This window comes from Asparagus officinalis, chromosome 8 (genome assembly GCF_001876935.1).
Source record: "Asparagus officinalis chromosome 8, Aspof.V1, whole genome shotgun sequence".
Lineage (NCBI taxonomy): Eukaryota > Viridiplantae > Streptophyta > Magnoliopsida > Asparagales > Asparagaceae > Asparagus > Asparagus officinalis.
The window spans coordinates 16359216-16386590 of NC_033801.1; the positions used below are offsets into that span (position 1 = coordinate 16359216).

The 27375-nt window shown below is 38.0% G+C and overlaps 1 protein-coding gene across 1 annotated transcript; it reads left to right on the plus strand.

Annotated features, from left to right (window-relative positions):
- Positions 15128-22447, plus strand: LOC109822399. The gene is made up of 10 exons (XM_020388597.1): positions 15128-15428; positions 16114-16292; positions 16389-16570; positions 16967-17251; positions 17323-17381; positions 17492-17528; positions 17609-17680; positions 20457-20784; positions 21650-22033; positions 22153-22447. Exons 1-10 carry the CDS (start codon positions 15341-15343, stop codon positions 22156-22158), a joined length of 1620 nt encoding a protein of 539 aa, XP_020244186.1. The 5' UTR covers positions 15128-15340; the 3' UTR covers positions 22159-22447.

Sequence of the window (27375 nt, forward strand, 5' to 3'; positions counted from 1 at the left end):
GTAATATCAATTCACACTCATAGCAATTTGCTACCCAATTGTTACTTTTGCATATGGAAATTTATTTTGTGGGCCCAAGAAAACGACACACGTAAGTTTTTGGGCCGGGGCCCATAAGCAGCCTGGATATTGGGGCGCCAGTTAGTTCAGCATTTTTTTTTATTTAGAAAAAGTCAGTTCAGCATTTTTAAGCTTTCCCACCCTTTTTTCTTGAAGCTCGTCCTTTAAAAAAAAAGTTTTAAGAAGGTCATGACATTAAATACGTATAACTACAAAGATAATACTTAGGCAAATTATTGTAGCATAAGCCAGGGCTGAGCATGGTTCGGTCCAAACCGAAAAAACCGACCGAACCGATCCGAACCGACCCGAAAAAATCGGTTTTATGAGTAGGGCGGTTCGGGTCGGTTTGAAAAAATCTTAATCCGAACCGACCCGAACCAACCGAATATAGTGCAATACTACCCATTATGATCTCAAACACTACCCGACCCGTCCTCAAAGAGTCAAAGACTCAAACTCTAAACTCATTTTCTAGATCATTATGGGTTGAAAACAATATTATTATATCAATGTTTAATGCTTCATAATCTCCTACTATTTTCTAGATCATTATGGGTTGAAAACAATATTATTATATCAATGTTTAATGCTTCATAATCTCCTACTTTGTTGATATTTTTTTCTTTAACACAGTTTGTTGTTTGATAAGAAGTTTGATGAAGTTAGAACCGAATAAACCGAACCGAACCGCACCGAACCGACTTACAACAGTTCGGTTCGGTTTTGAATTATAGGCGGTTCGGTTTGGTTGTTCAAATTTTAGTAAAAACCGAACCGAACCGACCGTTGCACACCCCTAGCATAAGCCGAGTCTTTTTGGACTTGTGCTGCAAGAATTAGTGCCTGCTGATGAAATGGCCCACTTAGTAACCAAGAAGTCGATTTACGAGCATAGCGAGTAACTGAGCTATATCTTTCAAAGCTGCTAAATAAATTTAGGAGATACAGGTGGCTATTCTACCAACATACCGAGGAAATTTGTGCAAATAACCCCTATTTTATAGTTTGTGAGTTAGGGACATAGAGGCCTTTTCCATTTTCAGTTCTAAGTCGTGGAGGAGATCTAAACTTTTAGTAACTTTTTATGCTCATAGGGGGTAGATACTACCATAGAAAAGTAGGTGGATGTTGTTGTGCGCAGCGAAAATTTCAGCAGAGTTTCTGGTGCACAATAAGAGAGAAAGATTCTAATAAGAATTCCTATCTCACCAAGAAAACAAGAATCTGAAGCGGATATCTCAACAAAGTAAGATACCGGCTCTTCCTCTCATCAGTTCTAGGACTGACCTGTCGAGGGATCCTAAAACTATTACAATGGCCACAAACACAAACAAACCAATTTTACGTGGTTCGGCAAACTGCCTACGTCCACGGGGCAAGGAGGGGGAGATCTACTAATAGAGGGAGAGATACAACTGGGGTTTACAATCACTCAATCTAAACCCTCTCAAACAATTATCTCTCTCAAAAGTACAAAAGCATGTTTGCACGAAGCCAAAAAAAAGCCGCTGCCTACGCGCTGCTGAAATCCAATCAACCGACTTTCTTCTGCTCGCTGGCACCCAAAACCCCTTTTGCACGCCGCTGTTCCCAAGCCCTTTGCACAGCCGCACAAATATTCTCTTCCCCCTGGTACTTGCACTCAACCCTAAGAAAAGAAAACACGGAGGTATTTATAAACCTCAAGTCGGGTCACATCGGGTGGGCCCTGTACGCTCTCTTCACGAGAGTTTCTCAGCAGCACATCTCCTCACGCGTCTGCTGGTCCCCACACCCCACTCACAAAACTTCCGTGTTCACAATTCTCCACCTCGGTGAAGTTTTCTCAAAACTGAGCCGACACCGACCAAACCAAATATCTCACTTGTTGTGTCCAGTACGAAGTGAAACAATTCACGACAACGGACTCAATCCATAACAAGTCGAGAACCCAAATGAGAATGCAAACACACTCCAAATGTCAGTATCAACTCACCAAATCAATCTCACCCCCATCAAAATCCAAACCGGCTGCATCATAAAGACTGCCTACAGCTGGAATCCCAACCAATGCAGAATGACCTGGAGTATGTGGGAAAATCCCCACCCAATGTGGAGTAGCATCAGTCTCCACCCGCTGCGATACCTCTAAGGTCTGTCTAAAACTCTCCACATGCTGAGAGTCAATTAGCTCCCTCATCGAAGCCTCAACCAAAGTGACACTACCAGACCTATCTTCTAATGAAGTTTTACCTCCAATCACAGCAGTTGACAACTCTATAATAGGATGACCCAAATATGTCGAAGCCTCAGTCCAGAAACTCTTCTGCAAACCATTGCTCGACCACAAACACCGATCCTCCTCCAGTAAGACACGGTTCTCAAAATTTGCCACCCTATCTAGTTGCCCCAAGATTTTCTTTCTAATAAAGTGTCTCGAAATGCCGTGAGCTCGGCTCTAATACAGAAATAGGTCCATCTTGTACCTCCCACCAGAATGGAGTACCTTCACCTTTCTGTCTATTACACACTTCAATCTGTTGGATACTACTAGGACTTTCTCCAAAGGGGATTTAGTTGCAACCCAAACATGCCTAGAACAGTCACCAACAAAGGAAATCAAACGTCTATTACCTCCCAATGATGCCCCCTTGGAAAGCCCCCAAACATCCACGTGAACTCCTCTAGAACGACCCTTAGCACGGTGAATAGAGGTGCCAAACTTCACCTCGGTCTTCTTGCTCACATCAACATGTTCACTGGACTTCAAACCGCAGGTCTTCGCACCCTCTTTCAATCTATGCGAGGAATCAATACTGGAATGGCCAAGCCCCAAATGCCGCAGTCTAGTCGAATCAACAGAAGTCGCCAGCTCTCCACCTGTTACTATACCTCCAGTCAAGTAATACAGGTTATTCCTCCTGACGCCCTTCATCAAAATACGAGAGTCTCTCGCAATCTCGAGAACCATGTCCTCAACACGAACCTTCAGACCCTCTCCAACCAAAGCTCCAATCGAGATCAAGTTCTTCCTCAAAGAAGGAACATATCTCACACCGTTTAACTCTCTAACAGTCCCGTCAAACATCTTTATGCGAATTCTTCCTATCCCAAGGATCTGGCATGCACGGTTATCAGCCATGTACACCACACCACTATCTACCAGCTTCTCAAAACTGGAGAACCATTCCCTTCTAGGGCACACATGATAGGTCGCACCACTATCCAACATCCATTCAGATTCCTCCGAATAGCTATCTGTAGGACTGATAGAAAGTGAATAAATAGAAGAGTCGGAATTATTACCATCCGATACGATATTTGCTTCTGATAATGGTTGCTTCCCTTTTCCCTTCTGCTTATTCTTCATCCATTCGTCGAGCTTTGTGTTGACCCTATAGTTTTGATGATGATTTAGCAAACAATTTATCACAAATAAGTTTTCTAGTGTTTTGTGTTTATGCTCTCTTTTCAGGTATTTCAACACACGTCAATCAAGCGTTAAAGATTCAAGTTCATTCGTGTGGATTTACCTAGGTATATGTTTAGTTTACTTACATATATTGTATGATTATATCTAAGCTCAATATATGTACACTTAACACGTTTTTTTTTTGACGTTTTCTATCATATAAATGATTTTTCATCAAACGTTGTTACAATAACTTTTATCTCATGTTTACAGCTCTTTCGTTCTTCATTATATACATATAATACATGCACAATACATATATGCATATTTACAAGTTCTATATCAACTTTCACTTTCATAAAAAAAAACAGGTTTTCTAAGCATTTTTCAAAAACAGGTAGTTTTCACAAACGAAAATTGTTTTTCCAAAAATTCCTTTTCAAACATGTTCATTTCATCATTTAGAAACTTTTCCCAAAGTTTCACTATTTTTGGATGTGATTTGATATTTTTAACGAATTTTCAAAACTGCCCAAAACCTGTCAGTATTACCTATATCAGTTTTCGGTCGACCGATCCGGTCGACTGATCCGGTCGACCGACAGTGGTCTGTTGAGCTCATACTCACGGTCGACCGCACCGGTCGACCGAGAGAAAATCCGGTCGACCGAAAATTCTGTCGGTTGACCGCCAAGCTCCAAACCCTTATTGTCGATGTTTTTGAACTTAGCGGTCGACCGGATCGGTCGACCGACGAGCTGTCAGAACCTTTCTAACGGCTAGTTTTTCTAACCGTTTTCAAACTGGGTTTTTGGTCTTTTAACTATTGTTTACTGTTATTTTGGGATACTATATATATCCCATTCCTGTGTATCCTCTCTAGAACCCAGAAATCCAAATTTGTGTTTAAACAAAATTCCTAAGTGTGTTTAAAAGCTGTTTAAGGTTGATTTCATCAATCTGTTTTCAAGAAAAGTTTTTCATCAACAAGAAGTGGCCTCCAAATCCCATTGGGATCATCCTCTACTGTTCTTCTTGCTTGAGAAGTTTTCTAAACTCTTATATAGCTTGTTATTTCACTTTCATTTCATTTAGCCATAATTATTGAGTTTCATTCACTATTATCACACACATATTAGAGCTTAGTATTTTCATACTATATAGTGTGGGTTGTGGGGTGTGATTTAGTGAGTGTGAGCTTCATTGAGTTCTCACTTGTTATTTGAGAACAAATCATTGTATTTAACTTTTTATTTGTGAGAATCACTTGTAATACACTTGTACACCGAGAGAAGTGTAAGGCGAGACACGGGGTCAAATCCAATAGGAGTGGCGTCGATTGACGAACCTAGGGAGAGGTTGTAATCGAGCACTTGAGGAGGAGGACACGGGCTAGGTTCCTACACTTAGTATATAAAGTGTGATTAATTAGTGATTGTGTAGTGTGAGAGTTTTCGGTGAACTTGTAAACCGAGTGTGTCCGTGTGTATAGAAGTTCCGGCTTCCAAACCGGATTGTGATAGTGGATATCTCCTCGAGGTGAGGAGCGGGGATGTAGGTCGTGGGGGACCGAACCTCGTAAACATATCGTGTGTTTGTGTTTTGCTTGTCTCATATTTTATTTGTGCATAATCTCATTGTTCTTATTGTTCATATCTATCTCTTGCAAGAACATATTGATCTATATAATTTTAATTAGTTTTTAATTGGGATTAGATTAGCATAAGACCCTAATCACCCCCCTCTAAGGTCTAACACTTTGGGCAGTCTTTCTTCCAATGACCAGTCTTCTTGCATCAAGCACACTGATATTTTCCAATTGTAGGATGCCCTACTCTAGACTGTGACTTCCAATTCTTTCGGTTTGGATTCTTCCCTCTTGTGACCAACGCCTCTGCTACCGACTCAGTCGAATTCTCCTTATCCTTCTTCCGAAGCTGATAATTCACCAATGCAGCAGTGAAAGAACGAAGGTCTCATATTCCTCGTCGGGCAAGGAACTCAACAACAGTAACGCCTTGTCCTCATCTTCAATCACGACATCCACATTCGCCAAATCCATAAGAAGCTTAGTGTAGTGGTTCATGTGATCTCTAATGGAGGTTCCATTCTTCAATTGGAAACGATAAAGCCTCCTTTTCAAATGCAAGCGATTTTCCACACTCTTGGTCAAATACTTGCTTTCGAGAATCTCCCAAATCTTCTTTGCAGAAGTCTCATTCATCACATCATATTTTAGATCTTGAGTCAAACAAGACCTAATCACACCACACGCCGTTCGATTCATCTTCTTCCAAACCTTCTCTTCAATCTCATCTGGCTTGCCATCTAACTCCAAGGTATCCTCCAAATTCTGCGCGTTCAGCGCATCTAAAACCTCGCATCTCCATAATCCAAAGTTGTTTGTGCCATTAAACTTCTCCACATCTATCTTCATAGAGTGGATATTCAAACTCTGAATGGTCTTCGCGCCAGAAGCACCACCCTCGACATCCGAAGCACCTTCTTTCCCCGACATCTTTCTCAACGCACCAACGAACGAAGAATAGATCCAAAACTGAAAAGATAGAGTCTTTTACTAAAAGATCCCACCTTTATCACCAAATGAAACCCTAGACGAGCCTCCAAATTGATCTACTCCTCCAAATAGCCCAAGCGTAGCCCGAGCTCTGATACCACTTGTTGTGCGCAGCGGAAATTTCGGCAGAGTTTCTGGTGCACAATAAGAGAGAAAGATCCCAATAAGAATTCATGTCTCACCAAGGAAACAAGAATCTGAAGCGGATATCTCAACAAAGTAAGATACCGACTCTTCCTCTCATCAGTTCTAGGACTGACCTGTCGAGGGATCCTAAAACTATTACAATGGCCACAAACACAAACAAACCAATTTTATGTGGTTCGGCAAACATCCTACGTCCACGGGGTAAAGAGGGGGAGATCTACTAATAGAGGGAGAGATACAACTGGGGTTTACAATCACTCAATCTAAACCCTCTCAAACAATTATCTCTCTCAAAAGTACAAAAGCCTGTTTGCACGAAGCTAAAAAAAAGCCGCTGCCTACGCGCTGCTGAAATCCAATCAGCCGACTTTCTTCTGCTCGCTGGCACGCAAAACCCCTTTTGCACGCCGCTGTTCCCAAGCCCTTTGCACAGCCGCACAAATATTCTCTTCCCCCTGGTACTTGCACTCAACCCTAAGAAAAGAAAACACGGAGGTATTTATAAACCTCAAGTCGGGTCACATCGGGTGGGCCCTGTACGCTCTCTTCACGAGAGTTTCTCAGCAGCACATCTCCTCACGCGTCTGCTGGCCCCCACACCCCACTCACAAAAATTCCGTGTTCACAATTCTCCACCTCGGTGAAGTTTTCTCAAAACTGAGCCGACACCGACCAAACCAAATATCTCACTTGTTGTGTCCAGTACGAAGTGAAACAATTCACGACAACGGGCTCAATCCATAACAAGTCGAGAACCCAAATGAGAATGCAAACACACTCCAAATGTCAGTATCAACTCACCAAATCAATCTCACCCCCATCAAAATCCAAACCGGCTGCATCATAAAGACTGCCTATGTATCCTCTTGCCTAAGGAATCAAGCCGAACGTAGTTCACTCAAATGGCCTCCAAAGACCTCAATTCACTAGAAGAGTTCGCAACCCTTCTCTAATAACATCAACTCTGCGGCTGATAGCACCTCCAATGGCCTCAAACACCTCCACCTGAGGTGAACCAATGGTCATATCCAAACTGCATCTATCAGCTGCACTCGAGTCAAAACCCAACTCATCATCTGCATCCGAATCCAAATGACTTCCACGCTGTGTCACCTCAGCTGGAATCCCAACCAATGCAGAATGACCTGGAGTATGTGGGAAAATCCCCACCCAATGTGGAGTAGCATCAGTTGACAACTCTTTAATAGGATGACCCAAATATGTCGAAGCCTCTGTCCAGAAACTCTTCTGCAAACCATTGCTCGACCACAAACACCGATCCTCCTCCAGAAAGGCACGGTTCTCCAAATTTGTCACCCTATTTAGTTGCCCCAAGATTTCCTTTCCAACGAAGTGCCTTGAAATACCGTGAGCTCGGCTCTAATACAGAAATAGGTCCATCTTGTACCTCCCACCAGAATGAAGTACCTTCACCTTTCTGTCTATTACACACTTCTTCAATCTGTTAGAGACTTCTAGGACTTTCTCCAATGGGGATTTGGTTGCAACCCAAACACGCCTAGAACAGTCACCAACAAAGGAAACCAAACGCCTATTACCTCCCAATGATGCCCCCTTGGAAGGCCCCCAAACATCCACGTGAACTCCTCCAGAACGACCCTTAGCACGGTGAATAGAGGTGCCACACTTCACCTCGGTCTTCTTGCTCACATCAACATGTTCACTGGACTTCAAACTGCAGGTCTTTGCACCCTCTTTCAATCTATGCGAGGAATCAATACTGGAATGGCCAAGCCCCAAATGCCGCAGTCTAGTCGAATCAACAGAAGTCGTCAGCTCTCCACCTGCCACTATACCTCCAGTCAAGTAATACAGGTTATTTCTCCTGACGCCCTTCATCAAAATACGAGAGTCTCTCGCAATCTCGAGAACCATGTCCTCAACATGAACCTTCAGACCCTCTCCAACCAAAGCTCCAATCGAGATCAAGTTCTTCCTCAAAGAAGGAACATATCTCACATCGTTTAACTCTCTAACAGTCCCGTCAAACATCTTTATGCGAATTCTTCCTATCCAAAGGATCTGGCATGCACGGTTATCAGCCATGTACACCACACCACTATCTACCAGCTTCTCAAAACTGGAGAACCATTCCCTTCTAGGGCACACATGATAGGTCACACCACTATCCAACATCCATTCAAATTCCTCCGAATAGCTATCTGTAGGACTGGTAGAAAGTGAATAAATAGAAGAGTCGGAATTATTACCATCCGATACGATATTTGCTTCTGATGATGGCTGCTTCTCTTTTCCCTTTTGCTTATTCTTCATCCATTCGTCGAGCTTTGTGTTGACCCTATAGTTTTGATGATGATTTAGCAAACAATTTATCACTAATAAGTTTTCTAGTGTTTTGTGTTTATGCTCTCTTTTCAGGTATTTCAACACATGCGTTAAAGATTCAAGTTCATTTGTGTGGATGTACCTAGGTATATGTTTGGTTTACTTACATATATTGTATGATTATAATCTAAGCTCAATATATGTACACTTAACACGTTTTTTTTTGACGTTTTCTATCATATAAATGATTTTTCATCAAACGTTGTTACAATAACTTTTATCTCATGTTTACAGCTCTTTCGTTCTTCATTATATACATATAATACATGCACAATACATATATGCATATTTACAAGTTCTATATCAACTTTCACTTTCATAAAAAAACAGGTTTTCTAAGCATTTTTCAAAAATAGGTAGTTTTCACAAACGAAAATTGATTTTCCAAAAATTCCTTTTCAAACATGTTCATTTTATCATTTAGAAACTTTTCCCAAAGTTTCACTATTTTTGGATGTGATTTGATATTTTTAACGAATTTTCAAAACTGCCCAAAACCTGTCAGTATTGCCTATATCAGTTTTCGGTCGACCGATCCGGTCGACTGATCCGGTCGACCGACAGTGGTCTGTTGAGCTCATACTCGCGGTCGACCGAGAGAAAATCCGGTCGACCGAAAATTCTGTCGGTCGACCGCCAAGCTCCAAACCCTCATTGTCGATGTTTTTGAACTTAGCGGTCGACCGGATCGGTCGACCGACGAGCTGTCAGAACCTTTCTAACGGCTAGTTTTTCTAACCGTTTTCAAACTGGGTTTTTGGTCTTTTAACTATTGTTTACTGTTATTTTGGGATACTATATATATCCCATTCCTGTGTATCCTCTCTAGAACCCAGAAATCCAAATTTGTGTTTAAACAAAATTCCTAAGTGTGTTTAAGAGCTGTTTAAGGTTGATTTCATCAATCTGTTTTCAAGAAAAGTTTTTCATCAACAAGAAGTGGCCTCCAAATCCCATTGGGATCATCCTCTACTGTTCTTCTTGCTTGAGAAGTTTTCTAAACTCTTATATAGCTTGTTATTTCACTTTCATTTCATTTAGCCATAATTATTGAGTTTCATTCACTATTATCACACACATATTAGAGCTTAGTATTTTCATACTATATAGTGTGGGTTGTGGGGTGTGATTTAGTGAGTGTGAGCTTCATTGAGTTCTCACTTGTTATTTGAGAACAAATCATTGTATTTAACTTTTTATTTGTGAGAATCACTTGTAATACACTTGTACACCGAGAGAAGTGTGAGGCGAGAGACGGGGTCAAATCCAATAGGAGTGGCGTCGATTGACGTGCCTAGGGAGAGGTTGTAATCGAGCACTTGAGGAGGAGGACACGGGCTAGGTTCCTACACTTAGTGTGTAAAGTGTGATTGCATAGTGTTTGTGTAGTGTAAGAGTTTTCGGTGATCTTGTAAACCGTGTGTATAGAAGTTCCGGCTTCTAAACCGGATTGTGATAGTGGATATCTCCTCGAGGTGAGGAGCGGGGACGTAGGTCGTGGGGGACCGAACCTCGTAAACATATCGTGTGTTTGTGTTTTGCTTGTCTCATATTTTATTTGTGCATAATCTCATTGTTCTTATTGTTCATATTGCAAGAACATATTCTTCTGCTCGCTGGCACCCAAAACCCCTTTTGCACGCCGTTGTTCCCAAGCCCTTTGCACAGCCGCACAAATATTCTCTCCCCCCTGGTACTTGCACTCAACCCTAAGAAAAGAAAACACGGAGGTATTTATAAACCTCAAGTCAGGTCACATCGGGTGGGCCCTGTACGCTCTCTTCACGAGAGTTTCTCAGCAGCACATCTCCTCACGCGTCTACTGGCCCCCACACCCCACTCACAAAACTTCCGTGTTCACAATTCTCCACCTCGGTGAAGTTTTCTCAAAACTGAGCCAACACCGACCAAACCAAATATCTCACTTGTTGTGTCCAGTACGAAGTGAAACAATTCACGACAATGGACTCAATCCATAACAAGTCGAGAACCCAAATGAGAATGCAAACACACTCCAAATGTCAGTATCAACTCACCAAATCAATCTCACCCCCATCAAAATCCAAACCGGCTGCATCATAAAGACTGCCTATGTATCCTCTTGCCAAACCGGCTGCATCATAAAGACTGCCTATGTATCCTCTTGCCCAAGGAATCAAGCCGAACGTAGTTCACTCAAATGGCCTTCAAAGACCTCAATTCACTAGAAGAGTTCGCAACCCTTCTCCAATATCATCAACTCTGCGGCTGATAGCACCTCCAATGGCCTCAAACACCTCCACCTGAGGTGAACCAATGGTCATATCCAAACTGCATCTATCAGCTGCACTCGAGTCAAAACCCAACTCATCATCTGTATCCGAATCCAAATGACTTCCACGCTGTGTCACCTCAGCTGGAATCCCAACAAATGCAGAATGACCTGGAGTATGTGGGAAAATCCCCACCCAATGTGGAGTAGCATCAGTCTCCACCCGCTGCGATACCTCTAAGGTCTGTCAAAAACTCTCCACATGCTGAGAGTCAATTAGCTCTCTCATCGAAGCCTCAACCAAAGTTACACTACCAGACCTATCTTCTAATGAAGTTTTACCTCCAATCACAGCAGTTGACAACTCTATAATAGGATGACCCAAATATGTCGAAGCCTCAGTCCAGAAACTCTTCTGCAAACCATTGCTCGACCACAAACACCGATCCTCCTCCAGTAAGGCACGGTTCTCCAAATTTGTCACCCTATTTAGTTGCCCCAAGATTTCCTTTCCAACGAAGTATCTCGAAATGCCGTGAGCTCGGCTCCAATGCAGAAACAGGTCCATCTTGTACCTCCCACCAGAATGGAGTACCTTCACCTTTCTGTCTATTACACACTTCTTCAATCTGTTGGATACTACTAGGACTTTCTCCAAAGGGGATTTAGTTGCAACCCAAACACGCCTAGAACAGTCACCAATAAAAGGAAATCAAACGTCTATTACCTCCCAATGATGCCCCCTTAGAAGGCCCCCAAACATCCACGTGAACTCCTCTAGAACGACCCTTAGCACGGTGAATAGAGGTGCCAAACTTCACCTCGGTCTTCTTGCTCACATCAACATGTTCACTGGACTTCAAACCGCAGGTCTTCGCACCCTCTTTCAATCTATGCGATGAATCAATACTGGAATGGTCAAGCCCCAAATACCACAGTCTAGTCGAATCAATAGAAGTCGTCAGCTCTTCACCTGCCACTATACCTCCAGCCAAGTAATACAGGTTATTCCTCCTGACACCCTTCATCAAAATACGAGAGTCTCTCGCAATCTCGAGAACCATGTCCTCAACACGAACCTTCAGACCCTCTCCAACCAAAGCTCCAATCGAGATCAAGTTCTTCCTCAAAGAAGGAACACATCTCACATCATTTATCTCCCTAACAGTCCCGTCAAACATTTTTATACGAATTCTTCCTATCCCAAGGATCTGACATGCACGGTTATCAGCCATGTACACCACACCACTATCTACCAGCTTCTCAAAACTGGAGAACCATTTCCTTCTAGGGCACACATGATAGGTCGCACCACTATCCAACATCCATTCAGATTCCTCCGAATAGCTATCTGTAGGACTGATAGAAAGTGAATAAATAGAAGAGTCGGAATTATTACCATCCGATACGATATTTGCTTCTGATGATGGCTGCTTCCCTTTTCCCTTCTGCTTATTCTTCATCCATTCGTCGAGCTTTGGGCAGTCTTTCTTCCAATGACCAGTCTCCTTGCACCAAGCACACTGATCTTTTCCTACTCTAGACTGTGACTTCCAATTCTTTCGGTTTGGACCCTTCCCTCTTGCGAAACAGGTAGTTTTCACAAACGAAAATTGTTTTTCCAAAAATTCCTTTTCAAACATGTTTATTTCATCATTTAGAAACTTTCCCCAAAGTTTCACTATTTTTGGATATGAATTGATATTTTTTTAACGAATTTTCAAAACTGCCCAAAACCTGTCAGTATTACCTATATCAGTTTTCGGTCGACCGATCCGGTCGACTGATCCGGTCGACCGACAGTGGTCTGTTGAGCTCATACTCGCGGTCGACCGAGAGAAAATCCGGTCGACCGAAAATTCTGTCGGTCGACCGCCAAGCTCCAAACCCTCATTGTCGATGTTTTTGAACTTAGCGGTCGACCGGATCGGTCGACCGACGAGCTGTCAGAACCTTTCTAACGGCTAGTTTTTCTAACCGTTTTCAAACTGGGTTTTTGGTCTTTTAACTATTGTTTACTGTTATTTTGGGATACTATATATATCCCATTCCTGTGTATCCTCTCTAGAACCCAGAAATCCAAATTTGTGTTTAAACAAAATTCCTAAGTGTGTTTAAAAGCTGTTTAAGGTTGATTTCATCAATCTGTTTTCAAGAAAAGTTTTTCATCAACAAGAAGTGGCCTCCAAATCCCATTGGGATCATCCTCTACTGTTCTTCTTGCTTGAGAAGTTTTCTAAACTCTTATATAGCTTGTTATTTCACTTTTATTTCATTTAGCCATAATTATTGAGTTTCATTCACTATTATTACACACATATTAGAGCTTAGTATTTTCATACTATATAGTGTGGGTTGTGGGGTGTGATTTAGTGAGTGTGAGCTTCATTGTGTTCTCACTTGTTAATTGAGAACAAATCATTGTATTTAACTTTTAATTTGTGAGAATCACTTGTAATACACTTGTACACCGAGAGAAGTGTGAGGCGAGAGACGGGGTCGAATCCAATAGGAGTGGCGTCGGTTGACAAACCTAGGAAGAGGTTGCATCCGAGCACTTAAGGAGGAGGACACGGGCTAGGTTCCTACACTTAGTATATAAAGTGTGATTAATTAGTGATTGTGTAGTGTGAGAGTTTTCGGTGAACTTGTAAACCTAGAAGTTCCGGCTTCTAAACCGGATTGTGATAGTGGATATCTCCTCGAGGTGAGGAGCGGGGACGTAGGTCGTGGGGGACCGAACCTCGTAAACATATCGTGTGTTTGTGTTTTGCTTGTCTCATATTTTATTTGTGCATAATCTCATTGTTCTTATTGTTCATATTGCAAGAACATATTCTTCTGCTCGCTAGCACCCAAAACCCCTTTTGCACGCCGCTGTTCCCAAGCCCTTTGCACAGCCGTACAAATATTCTCTCCCCCCTGGTACTTGCACTCAACCCTAAGAAAAGAAAACACGGAGGTATTTATAAACCTTAAGTCGGGTCACATCGGGTGGGCCCTGTACGCTCTCTTCACGAGAGTTTCTCAGCAGCACATCTCCTCACGCGTCTACTGGCCCCCACACCCCACTCACAAAACTTCCGTGTTCACAGATGTATCATTACCTTCAAACATAAAACCGTTTATTTACAGTTGACTATTGTGATTCATTCTGAGCGAAAAGTTAGAATAAATTCAATACACAATGATATGATGAGCACTAAAATTTGAATAACAATTATTTTTTTGCTAACGGATGATTATGATTAAAAATATCGGTCTCTATTACTTTTTAACAAGTCAAAGAATTCAAATCTAGAGTAGCACACTTTGAGCTTGGACTGCACCGTGCTGCATTCGGTTTGGGTCATTCCACGTGCCTCGAAATCATCGAAGATAGAGGATACTAAAATTACTAAAATCTATTGAGTTGGAGAGATGAGATCAAAATCCTTTTTTTTAACTTAGGTGGGTTGGGGCGGGGGGCATGTTTGCTATATTCACTCCCAAACAGTAACTTTGGGAGTTGGATTGCCGAAAATACCCTTTTAGACTTGGCCTGGTTTGGTTTGGGAGAAGGACAATTTAGTCCTTACACACCCCCAAAGTTACTGTTTAAAAGTGTGAATAGTTGGACCGTTGGTGGGGCGTGGGATGAGTTGTTGAGATCTTAGCTCTCCTAACGGATGAATTTAAAGCGCTCTCTTCTGTTTGATTTCATAGTTGATCAGTTTAATATGGGTGAAAGTCTCAACCCTATCCATAAAAGCCTATTCGGCTACTCATGAGTCATACGTTCATGATGCACAAACTCTAAGACGTCTGTTTTGCTCAACATCACACAAACCACGCGTCATTCATATCAAAGTTTTAATGTGTCACAAATTATCTAAAAAATTCAAATTTGACATGGGCTTTGTTAAAAAATAAATAAAAATCATATGTAATAGCTAACGATCCGTGTGTTTGTTAGGATAAATATCTATATCTGATAGGATATGATCACGAATATGAGATTGTAGTGAACTTTTTTTGGGGTTTGATGATCAAGAAATCTAATTATATTCAAAAGTGTGTGTGTGTCTATTCATATCTAATTTTACCGAATTTGAAACTAAATTTTTCTTACTCAGATATCTTATCTATAAGCAGATATGAAAATGATAGATAATACATCCGAGTTGTATCCGAACAGTTTGCACCCCTAATTGCAACTCACAAAAGGGTCATTCCTGTAATTCACTGTTTTCACCGTCCTTCAGAGGAAAGATGCAGCTCATTCCAATTCCGACCGTTCCTTAACAAAGAAAAAGAAAAGAAAAGAAAAGAAAAGAAAAAAAACTAAAAAGGAAAAATAAAAGAAACTAAAAAAAATTCCCACTTTTATTAGCACGCAAAATTCCAGCATAATGAACCCCTAAAGGCCAAAAATTCAATTCCACCGACCCCTCAAATACTCTAATGGTCTTTCCTTCTTGGTTTCTCCTCTCTTTAAGAGGGCCGAAAGATTTTTAAAGGAAAAAGCTTGCATTTTCAGAAAAAAAGAAAGCTTTTTTGAGGAATGACATCGATCTTTAGAATTCTATCCTTTGTTTTCCTCCTCCTTGTTGTTTCGTTATCTCAGGTTGATGCTAAGTTCGATGTCTCAGGTACCTGGGGGAAAAAAAATCTTTTTTAAAAAAAATTTCTCAATTATTTTAGGAGGCGGGATTGTTTTGTTTCCTTTATGGCACATTTTAATAAAGAATTATTTGTTGTTTATTGCATTCTGATATGGGCTCTAAATGTAGGTTATTGTTTTTATATTCAGCCCCTTTTGTTTTAATGATATAGTCATTGTTTTATTTAGTTTTATGGTAAATTTTAGGGAGAAATGGATTATCTCTGCTTACCTTGAAATGGGTTGATATAAGTTGATGTTGTTTTTTTTTTGAAGTTTTGGGGTTACTCAATTTTTTATAAGTGGGTATTTTATATTGACAAATACTGGATTTCCTATGACCATGAATTTTCTGTAGGGTATGGTTTTTATAGTATTATTATGAGTAGCATATACGAGAAGAGGAATCAGGGTTCTTGTTTTATTCGCCGAAGTGATACCTTAAGCTAGAATTTTTTTTTTTTCCCTGAGATGGAATTTAGACATTAAGAAAGACCTAATGGAAAGAAGTGTAGTACCTTAAATTTGCTGTTTTCTCCCTCTTGTGCGCATGTAAGTGTTAGAAACTTCGATTTTGATTCAAAAATTACTTTTTGTTATTAACAGAACAATGACATTTTCGTTTCGCTTTTATACGCATATATATAATTAAAGTTTTCCCTTGCGTTATGTAGGAAACAATGAGTTGGTCGAATCAAGGAGGTCATTTGCTGAATTGCCTTCACCACCCGGGCCTTTGGTCGCCAATTCCTCTTTCATATTAGCCGCCGAGAGGACGAACAGGAAAGACCCTTTGAATGGATATGCTCATTACACTGGCGGCTGGAATATAAGTGAAACACACTACTGGGCTGTGAGATTTTAATTCCATGCGCTTATCATGTCCTTCACTTCCTTCGTAGTTCTGTTCAATTATCTTTCTCATGTGATTATTTAATATCTTTGACAGTCTGTGGGTTATACTGCATTTCCCGCCTTTATCGTCGCCATTGTATGGTTTGCTGGCTTTGGCTTGGTCTTGCTTCTCATATGCTGCTGTTATTGTTGCTGTAGACGAAGATCTTACTCTTATTCTCGAACTTGTTATGCTCTCTCCCTTGTCTTCCTCATTTTATTCACTATTGCTGCCATGTAAGCTTGTTATGTATTCGATTCTTAAGATTATGGGTTAATTGAGGATTGACCCCTGTACTATCGCCCAGTTGTGTATACTCCCCTGTAGTTCTATAATTCTATTGTTGCAGATTGATCTCCTTAACTATCGCTCAATTATGGATAGACCTCTTTAGTGAGTTTCGATTATTTTACTCTCAGGAGGTATATTTGTCAAAAAACAATTCTCTTTTCTGAGAGTAAAAGGATTCTTTTTCCACTCACTTGGGGCGTCTATATGCAACAATGCAGCAACATGGATCTACCGCAATTGGGCGGAGCAGTTTTGTCGTTGATTAACCCAAAATTTATTTCTTATTATTCAAATGGGGTTTGTTTCATTAATAAAATTGATTTTTTGTGTGATATTTCCAGTGCTGGAAGCTGTATTTTGTACATAGGTCAGGGAAAATTCCACAACAGCACCTCAGGGACTTTGGATTATGTAGAGCACCAAGCAAATTTCACAGCGGACAACCTCAAAAATTTCTCAAGCAGTTTGGCTGCTGCTAAAAATATTGATGTGAACCATATTTTCCTTCCAGCTGATGTACAAGGCAGAATTGATTCCATCCAAAAGAAGCTTAATTCATCAGCAAACGAACTGTCCACTCGGGCATCAAGCAATTTGGATAAAATTGATGATGTCTTGGATACTGTGTATGAAAAGCTTTAATGTTTTAATTTTTTAAATATTGCAACCATTTTTACTGGATACTTCTCCGTTACAGGCAATTGCTCTTGATCATAGTTGCTTCTGTGATGCTTGTCTTAGCATTTCTTGGATTAGGTATGTATACACACTATAAAGTTCCACGGAATCTACTTTATACTTGCGTTTGGTAAAAAATGATATGTCTGTGCTTACTTCCCTGTTTACTCTTCCCTTTCCTTGTGCAGTGTTATCCGTACTTGGACTACAATTTCTAGTCTACATGTATGTTACCCTCTTTTTGTTTCACGTAAGTGCATTTATTGTTTCCTTTTCTCATCAACTTTGCTATTGACTTTCTGCAGATTGGTTATCATTGGGTGGATTCTTGTTGCGGGTACATTCATATTGTGTGGAATTGCTCTTCTTTTTCACAAGTAAGTTGCAAAATGTTTCATTGTGCTCAATTTGTATATTTAGGTAGTATGTTTAGCTAAGTACCGAATACAATTGCATATTGTCTTCTAATGTTTTAGCTGTGAAAATTATGTTTATATCACACTGGATGAATGAAGTGGTGTCCCTTAAATATTAGAAATAAAATCATGTTAGAATACCATGCACAATCATCAAAGTTTGTCTTGATTCCTAGGTCTGCCTCAACTTAGACTAGTTTTTCTTTTCCTTCTATTTCACATCTGTCTATGTGTTAATATGATTAAAACCAAACCACACTGCCACTGGTAAGTGCATGAACATGCCTCAATCCAGAATGGGCCTTTCAGTGTCTATGCCTGTTCTAGAAAATTGCTTCTGCTCCTGCTTTCTCTGTTTTAAGTACACTTGTGTTTTTGACCAAACTTCCTTTATTACGACACATTGCTCTTGTTTTTGTTTTTTAATTATAAATGTGTATATTTGGGAGTTTTGTTTTCTTAAATGTTTATATAGTGGGCAAATTTGTAATCTGAAAGATGTTTTTTCTAGAAAGTAGAAATTCATCAGACAAGGATTAAGATCGTCGTACACGCTCTTGATTGTCATCATTTATCATGACCTTGTCCATCAATTTAAGACGAGCTTTCAGTTGTTTACTTGATAAATCTTCTAAGTTCTAATTTTCACCGGTACCAAATGTCATATCTTCTATGGTGCGTTTCTATATATATTAATTAAGTCATATTTGTGGTTGCTTTCATGAAGGCTGAAAAGAGTATTTTCATACTTATGAAAAATATTTAGTCACGGGAAAAATATTTAGTCATGGGAGAGGATTTCCATATTTATTTTTGATCTCCAGTAGTTTTATGACTGTGATGACTTTTTATTTCTCACCTTTAAAAATTTGTTATCAAATTTCAAAGTTTCTAATCTATCGACCATTTCACATGATGAATATTTTATATAAGAAGATTCATAGTAAACACGATCATTGAAGCCTCATCATACATCTATTTCATGGTTGTTTGAGACTTCGTAGGGATTTGGGCATTTTTTTTACTTTGATTCCTTCACTTGCTACATAATTATATATTTTCAAGTTTGACCCATGTGCTTCTTCCTACTTTACTTCGGAAAGGAACTTGATATCAGACCCTTTATGGAGATGACGTTCTCTGTGTCTAATTATTAGGAAACAGGTTTCCACTACATGCATGGCCTTCCTTTCTAGCTTTCTACATTCCCTAACAGCAGATGGTCAACTTTCCATCTTTAGGAGATGACACCAAATCCCTTCTGAATTTCTCTTCATATTTGAAGGTCATGCTTAAGAATGTGTGTTACCTAAGCATAACCATCATCATAATCTTTGATGAGATTTTCTTTTCCATGCTTTACTTAAATTTTCATGATATGCAATTCTCATTTGAGGGGAAATTTGGTGTACTTGCATGTTTATATATGCACACTGCAGACTCTTTATATTAGAAAAATTCTTCCAGCATACATGTCTACATGTTCAATACTTCATTCAGGATCATCAACTCTTTTCGAGATTTGATTTCTCAAAAGAGAAAAAAATAATGAAATTTTGTAAACATGTCAATTGAAATTCTGGGATCTCCACAGTATACAAGGTATTTTGTGCTCTTCATCATTTTGTTAAGCATAAGTTAACTTGTCGAAAATTTTACATTGTTGCAAGTTGAAAGCAACACTTAAGTTGTCCTGCAAAATGTCCTGTACACTCTTATTTTATAGAATTGTTTGGTTTTAATTATTAAGGTTGCTCACAGTGATCCTCTTCCCTGGGTAAGGAAGAACCTCCTCCAGTTTGTTGAAGGCAAGCCTTGAAACTGTGTCTTTATCTTATCACAAGCAAATGCTTCACTAAAAATCCTTCTCTAATTTCCTCTTTCTTTATTTGAATTAGTAGTTCTAAAATATATCAAAGAGCAGTTTGCAACCATTTAGACGTCAGCTCCTGAAATTAACTTGTAAATATATTTTTCATAGATGGGAAAGGAGGTAGACCTAAGCGAATTTGGTCGTAAGTAGATAAGAAGGATATGATAATAATTAACATAGATGGAGGAGACTGCCATCGCGGAACTGAATGGAAGAATAGGATTCATTTAGCCATCGCAAAAAGCTTGGGATAATTTTTTTTGTTGCTGATTTGACCGTAAACTAGATATATTGATGCCTCCACAGAACAAAGTCTAATTAGCCCCACACTATATGCCACTTTTTTAAGTAGCTCCTATATGTTTTATTTCTTGCAAATCAGCCCTGGAAGTTTCATTTTGTCTTCTTTCTTAGATCATGGCTGTGAACATTTGAAAAAATGTGTCCATTGTTGATTCTGACAAGGGCACACTTGCCAGTCGAACTAAAATATAACTAATATACTCACTAAGAGGAGAGTTTCCTCCAAAAAAGCATTAGAATTAGAATCTCGCAACAATACTTCTAACCCGTTGAGGTTTCCTGACGATGGTGTAAGAAAGAAGATGGAATGAAAAGTTGAGAGCTGATTTGCAAAAAATAAAGACATAGGTGTTACGTAGAACTCAGGGGTCGATTGGACTATTTTTCTCTCTCAATGCCTCTTTGCTATATTACCTTTTTTAATTCTAAGATCTGATGGGAGTTAGAAAATCTTCTTCTTTTGGATAATTATATCATGGCTTTGCCTGTAGCATAGAAATGTTGCAGTTCTCGTTCTTTTTGCATTCTATGATTAAGATACATCTTCATTGTTATTATCAGTGTGGTGGCAGACACATGTGTGGCAATGGATGAATGGGTTGCTCACCCTCAAGCACAAACTGCCCTAGACGACATCCTTCCCTGCGTTGACGCCGCAACTGTTGGTGAATCTATGAACCGAAGCAGAGAAGTCACATTTCAGCTAGTAAATATTGTGAATCAAGCTATCCTCAATATTTCCAATGGAGACTTTCCTCCTGTGGTTCCTCCGCCTGTCAACTATAACCAGTCCGGTCCAAAGGTGCCTCCTCTTTGCAGCCCATACTTACCAGACATGAGTAATCGCACATGCCTTTCTGGAGAGGTCAACTTTGATAATGCATCCCAGGTAAATAACTATATTCTTCCTAAAGGTAATTTTAGCAACTTCACATGCAAAGGGTTAACTGCAGAACCCCTGTACCCTGGCTCAGTTGCGGACAGGCCCCCTGTAGTTCTATTGTTGCAGATAGACCCCTGACTAGATTTTATTTTGATTCTTTTATACTCAGGAGTCAGGAAACGATAGAAGTACAGGGGGTCTATGTGCAACTGGGCAATAATACAGAGGGTCTAACTGCTATTAACCCAATAAAAAGGAAATATTGCATGGTTAGATTAGCAAGTAGTGTTGTGATATACCATGAATTTCCGGTAGGTTTAACCTATTTGTCTTCCTAATTATTTCTTAGTTCTTATAATTTATGTGTACATGTTTACCACTGTCATCATCGTTATTTCATCTACATCTTTTCCCCATCAAGGTCGGTGTCAACTTTAACACGTAAAGCTCTTCAGAGTGTCTGGCTTCAAGAGACCTGCAATAGGACTAATCCATATATAGAAGCCTACTAACTTATTATGTTTCATAAAGCACAGATTAGTCCTTACTCCTTAGAGTTCCCATAAACCAAGAAGATTAGAAGATAATGTAGTAAGGCTTGTTGTAGAGAGTTGTATTTACTATTTACAAGACAGATTAGTGCAAGTTAAGAAACTAAAGAAGATCAAATTTCCACACAAAATTACCAATGCTAGAAGTGTCAAAATATAAAAAGGCTGGTTATACAATCAGTTGATAATGTGACAATAGTATGTAATATGAACAAGAATACACTGAATTGGTTATATGAGGATTATGATGATAGAAGCCTTGATTCTTTAACTAATAACCTAACAACAAGCATAAGTATTTAATACGGTCTACAATACAGGTATGGCAAGGATTTGTTTGCCAAACTAAACTTGTCAACGGGAACGAGGTTTGTACCACACCAGGCAGGCTCACTCCAAGCTTATACAACCAATTTATCGCTTCTATCAAAGTGAGCAGTGGTCTCTACCACTACTCACCGTTCCTTGCTCAGCTGGCAGACTGCACTTTTGTTCGCGAAACATTCGCACATATTACTACGGAAGATTGCCCTGGGCTCACCCGATACAGCAAATGGGTTTACTCGGGCCTCGCGTTGGTTTCTGCTGCTGTGATGCTTTCGCTTGTTTTCTGGGTCATTTATGCGAGGGAGAGGAGGCACCGGAAGTACAATAAGCAGTTCATTGTTCAGTCAGAGCAGCAGCCTTTGGGGGGACACGATAAGGTCTGAAGAAATGTGATGTATTCTGATTTCTTATAAGCTCTCGGAATTGCGCACCTATGTTATTGGGTATCCTGATCTGCTTAGTCTTTGATTATAATGCGTTGCTTGTTTGTTGGCAGTCATGAGTGCGATTGCTTCAACGGAGATTCTGGAGAAGATCCTTTGATATCTGTAAGTAGCAGTGAGGTATACTGGGAAATTAACGCTGTCGGGGGGATGAAAGTATTACACAATGCATTATATATCGTGCTGAGTTGTTCTGTATGAAGTTCATGGGATCTTCTTTGGAGTGAACTTGCACGTTTCTATTGGCAAAACCGTGTGAGTTGAGCCGTGGGCGATGGAAAAAGTATCATGTTTGCATGCTTTATATCCGTTCTGATATGAAAAGATGTTACTAGCTGTGGTTTTCTACATTTGATCTGGTAAAGATGAATACATAACAGAAAAAAATGCTACTTTTTTTGCCTATATACCCCCAAAATCCATACTATTTGCAGGTTTATCCCCCAAATCTGCATGTTCACTGACACCCCTTCCATCATCCCTCGTTGGATTCTTTTTTATAGCCCTCTCATTTAACAATATAAAATTCGTAGGGGTAGATAACAAATATGCAGATTCGGGGTTAAATTTGCAAATGCATTAGACTTGAGACATGCATACGACAAAGCTACATTTTAGAGCATGTTTGCTATATCCACTCCCAAACAGTAATTTTGGGAGTTGGATTGCCGAAAATGTCATTTTGATGTTGAGGGTGTTTTTGGAATGGACTTGGCCTGTTTTGGTTTGGGAGAAAGACAATTTAGTCCTCACGCACCCCCAAAGTTACTGTTTGGGAGTGTGAATAGTTGGATCCATTTTAGAGGGATACGTCTACTATCATAGTTTTTAACATTTCCTAGTTTGAAATTTACCTGTTTTAAATTAATAAAAGGGGGGCTCATTGTGAAAAAGTGTAGTGGCAAATTGGCAAATATTCAGAGTCAGAGTCACATAGGTTTTATTTGGAAATTTTGACATTGAATTGACATATGCCTCTCGTATCCTAATTACGGTCTCTTTCAGTTTGATAGATGTCCTTAGCTTGGCAAACTGTATCAGAATTCGGAAAGCTCAGCCTTTAGAGAATGCTTTCGTGTGAGAGAGGAGGATACCATGAATACAAAGAGAACCAACAGTAGAAGACACCAGAAGTAATAATATCTCTCTTTAAAGTATAGCTTTCAATATTTAAACGTAACATTTTACAGCCAACTACCCTTCTGTTTAAAGATCAGGGGGGGAAACCTCTAAACATCCGTATACTAGTAAAAATATCTAGGGAGATATTTTATTTATATTTAGATATCATACTCCCTTTACTAAAAGTGGGAGTTTAGAAAAAACTTTTCATGGACAAAAGTACCCTTGATTCTTTTAGATGTTACGATATTATTCTATCATTATTTTCCTAATTAACTCTAATTAATAAGTATAAGCTTCAATTATCCTATCATATCCTAATTAATACGTATATAAGCTAATATTTGATTTAAGTGTATTAAAATTATATTTTTTTTTGAAATTATATAAAAATTATATTAATTTATGGATAATTGTTCAACCTCCACATTAAGCCACTTCTCTCGAAATTATAAAATATCATATCATACTCTCTTTAAAAGTAGGAGTTTGGTAAAAACTTTTCATAGATATTACATTATTGTTCTATCATTCTTATCCTAATTAACTCTAATTAACAAATATAGGCTTCAATTATCCTATCCTACCCCAATTAATATGTATATAAGCTAAGATTTGATTTAAGTATATTAAATTTTGTATTTTTTGAAATTATATTAAGTTATAGGTAATTGTTCATCCTTCACATTCAGCCACTTGTCTACAAATTACAAAATAAAAAATCTAAGAAATTACAGTATTTATTTACAATTTTTTTTCCAGGAAACCACCCATAATTTAGATCTTACTTCACATTAGTACTCTTAATTACTTAAGTTTCGCAAAACCGCCCCTAACTACTATTTCACTAACATAGAACCACTCATACCCTTTTCCATCCAATTTTCTATCCATAAATTAATATTTGACAGTTTACCCCTATAGGTTTAATTTTTTTAATTTGGGTATCAAAATTAAACTTTGGATATCAAAGTTAGTTGTTTTATTTTTTGTCAATCAAAATTATATTTTATTTAAATTTTGTATAGCAAGATCAAATTTTATTGAATTTGTAACAAAGTTAAATTTTGTTAAATTTTGTCAATCAAAATTGAATTATATTGGGAAATTTTCTGAATATTGAGTAATTAAGGGTGGTAATGTGAAATAGGACCTAAGTTAAGGGTGGTTACCTAGAAAAAATATTATTTATTTACTAGAAAAAATAGAGAAGGATTTAAAACTTTGACAATCTAAAGATTTAAACTTGGTACCTAACATATAAAAAGTAGAACTTTTTATTTTATCATTTATTATTTTATATTTAAATTTTAAAATAAAAATAAAAATTAGATGCTATTATAAAATATTCTAACCTCCTAAATCATCTTCATAATCAAGGAGAAAAATATTAATTATGTGTGAGTGACCAAGCTAGAAAACATTCAAAATCTATGGAATTCATACAACTCGTAGAAATACTCAAAAAGTATAATTTGAAGATTTACAAGAAAATCAATTTACAAAATTAGCAGAAATGCCTAAAATACTTTTAGAACTTGTATATTTAGATCAAAACCCCAAAGACTTAATTTAAAGTATTAAAAATTTTACAGAAAAATTCTATATTTTACGAAATATGTAGAAAATTATAGATTTTACAAAATTTGGAAAAAAAATCCAAAATAATTTCATACATGTCAAATTATTCTAATGAATAGAAATATCTTTAACATGATTTCATTATGATCATGCTCTAATTAATTAAAATATCATACTCCCTTTATAAGAGGGAGTATGGGTACGCCTAAACCTTATTTATATTATACATTCTAAACCTAATTAAATTAAACTAAATTAAATTAATAAAACTAAGGACTCATTATTTTGTAACCTTTGTCGGTTCATCTCCACATCTACTCCAAAATCTATTTCTCTTCTCTTTCAACGCTCAATCCCCTTACATTTTTATCTAAAAAAAGTTCAAATATGAGTCCTCTCTCAATCCACCTGAAAATTGACTATAAATAGCTCCTACTCTCAAATCCCAATAATATGTCAATGATTTTTTTAATAGTACATCAATTTGTATCAAGCACATTGCTCACATCCATTTTCTTCTTTAATGCCGGTTTAATAGTAAGTTTCAAATTTTCTTATATTTTTGGGAGATGTAAGATAAGTGAGATTTTATGGTCTCTCAATTTCCCTAATTTACAACTACATACAAACGCATCAAGACACCAAGATATTTTAGAAGCCACCAAATTTTCTTGAATACTTTCAATTTTTTTGGGATAATAATTTGCAAATGACCATACTATATATAATTTATATATAATTATTAATTAATATGTACATGTCATATATATTTATTTAATTTTTTACACTGTATTAAATATTATTCTGAACTTATATGTACATGGATTACATGTCCTATTATACTAGGAATCCTTCTACACAATTGATTTTCTTTTTTTGGGAAATTCTTAATAGCATTCGTGATCTTGCTTGATCTCAAATAACATTGTTTACTAAATTTAGGTAGTCTTATAAATTCCACAAATTTTTTTTGAAGATAAAATATAGAGTTTAATAAAAACACATTTTTAGATTTAGTATTTAACCCCTATTTCCGTCAATATTCTTTTTCAGTTAGAAAATCCATATTGGGAATAATTATTCATCTTGTTGAAGTACAAAATTCATGTATGTTGTATAATTATGGGATTGATTGATGATTAAGCTACTAGGAGTACATTTCTCCAAACAATTGAGAGATATTATTAAAGTGAGTAAATTTAGTCTTGTTACTTATTATAAATATATAATATAAGTTTGTGTCTATTATATATAATACTAAAAACTATTGGATCAATTAGATTGTAGAATATCCATTCATGTAACTGTAAATTCTACACATTATTGACCTCATAATTCAATAACAACAAATCGATCAAATGACTATTAATCATTCTAATTTACTTGGATTCACTTAATAGTTTCTACTAATTACACTTTTAATTTGCATACTAACATCATAAACACTCAAACCTCTTCAAAATGTTTAATTCTAAATCTTTATTTTTTCCCCTTTAAGTCACTTTTTCTTAAAATAAGTTCGAAACATAAACAAGCGAATTCAGATGGATTGTCTATTATTTATAACGTTATATTTTAAGACTCTAAATTTTACTATTTCCCAAGAAGGTAAGTGATTAAAACCAACAAGATTATACCCAAAGACATCCAAAAAGTTTTAATAAATTTTTAGCCCCTGCTTGCCCCTACAACTATTCAGAGAGAGAGAGAGAGAGAGAGAGAGAGAGAGAGAGAGAGAGAGAGAGGGGTTTAGAGAGAGAGAGAGGGTTTTGACTGCTCTTTGAGACTAGAAATCTTAGAGAGAGAGAGACCAATTGTGAGCATTGTAATCTTCTTCAATTAATCAAAGAATTGTGTGGTATGGCTCCCGAGGACGTAGGCACGTTGACGAACACTACAAGAAATTACATCTTTAACGAAGGGATTTCCCTTCGTTAAAAAGCTGAAAACCTTCGTTATTGTATGCTAACGACGGGGAAAAATCCCTTCGTCACCCGTCGTTGAAGCCCTCTTCGCTAAAGGGTCACGAAGGGATATACTACCCGTCGTTATAGAGTCTATAACGACGGAACATATTACCGTCATTAATATTTACGACGGTAATTATCACCGTCGTTACCATCAGTAACGGGGATATTTTCCCGTCGTTACCATCAGTGACAGGATATTTTTCCCGTCGTTACCATTAGTTACGGGGATATTTTCCCGTCGTTACCATTAGTTACGGAGATATTTTACCGTCGTTACCATTAATTACAGGGATATTTTCCCATCGTTAAAGACTAATTAATGACGGTTGGATACCGTCGTAAAAGTCCTCATAATGGGTAATTAATAACCCATCAACGACGATGCTTTCCCTTCGTTGATGAACCAAATACGATTTATAAAACCGCCATTGTAGATTACAAATTTCTAATATACATTAATAATATTTTTTTCATTCATAGGCAACTATCATATTATTCTCAACCTGACACTAAGATTCACAACAAAAATATATTAAAAATACCCAATAATGAATAAGAGGAAAAATAAAAATTCCATTCATTAATAACATCAATAAATAAAAT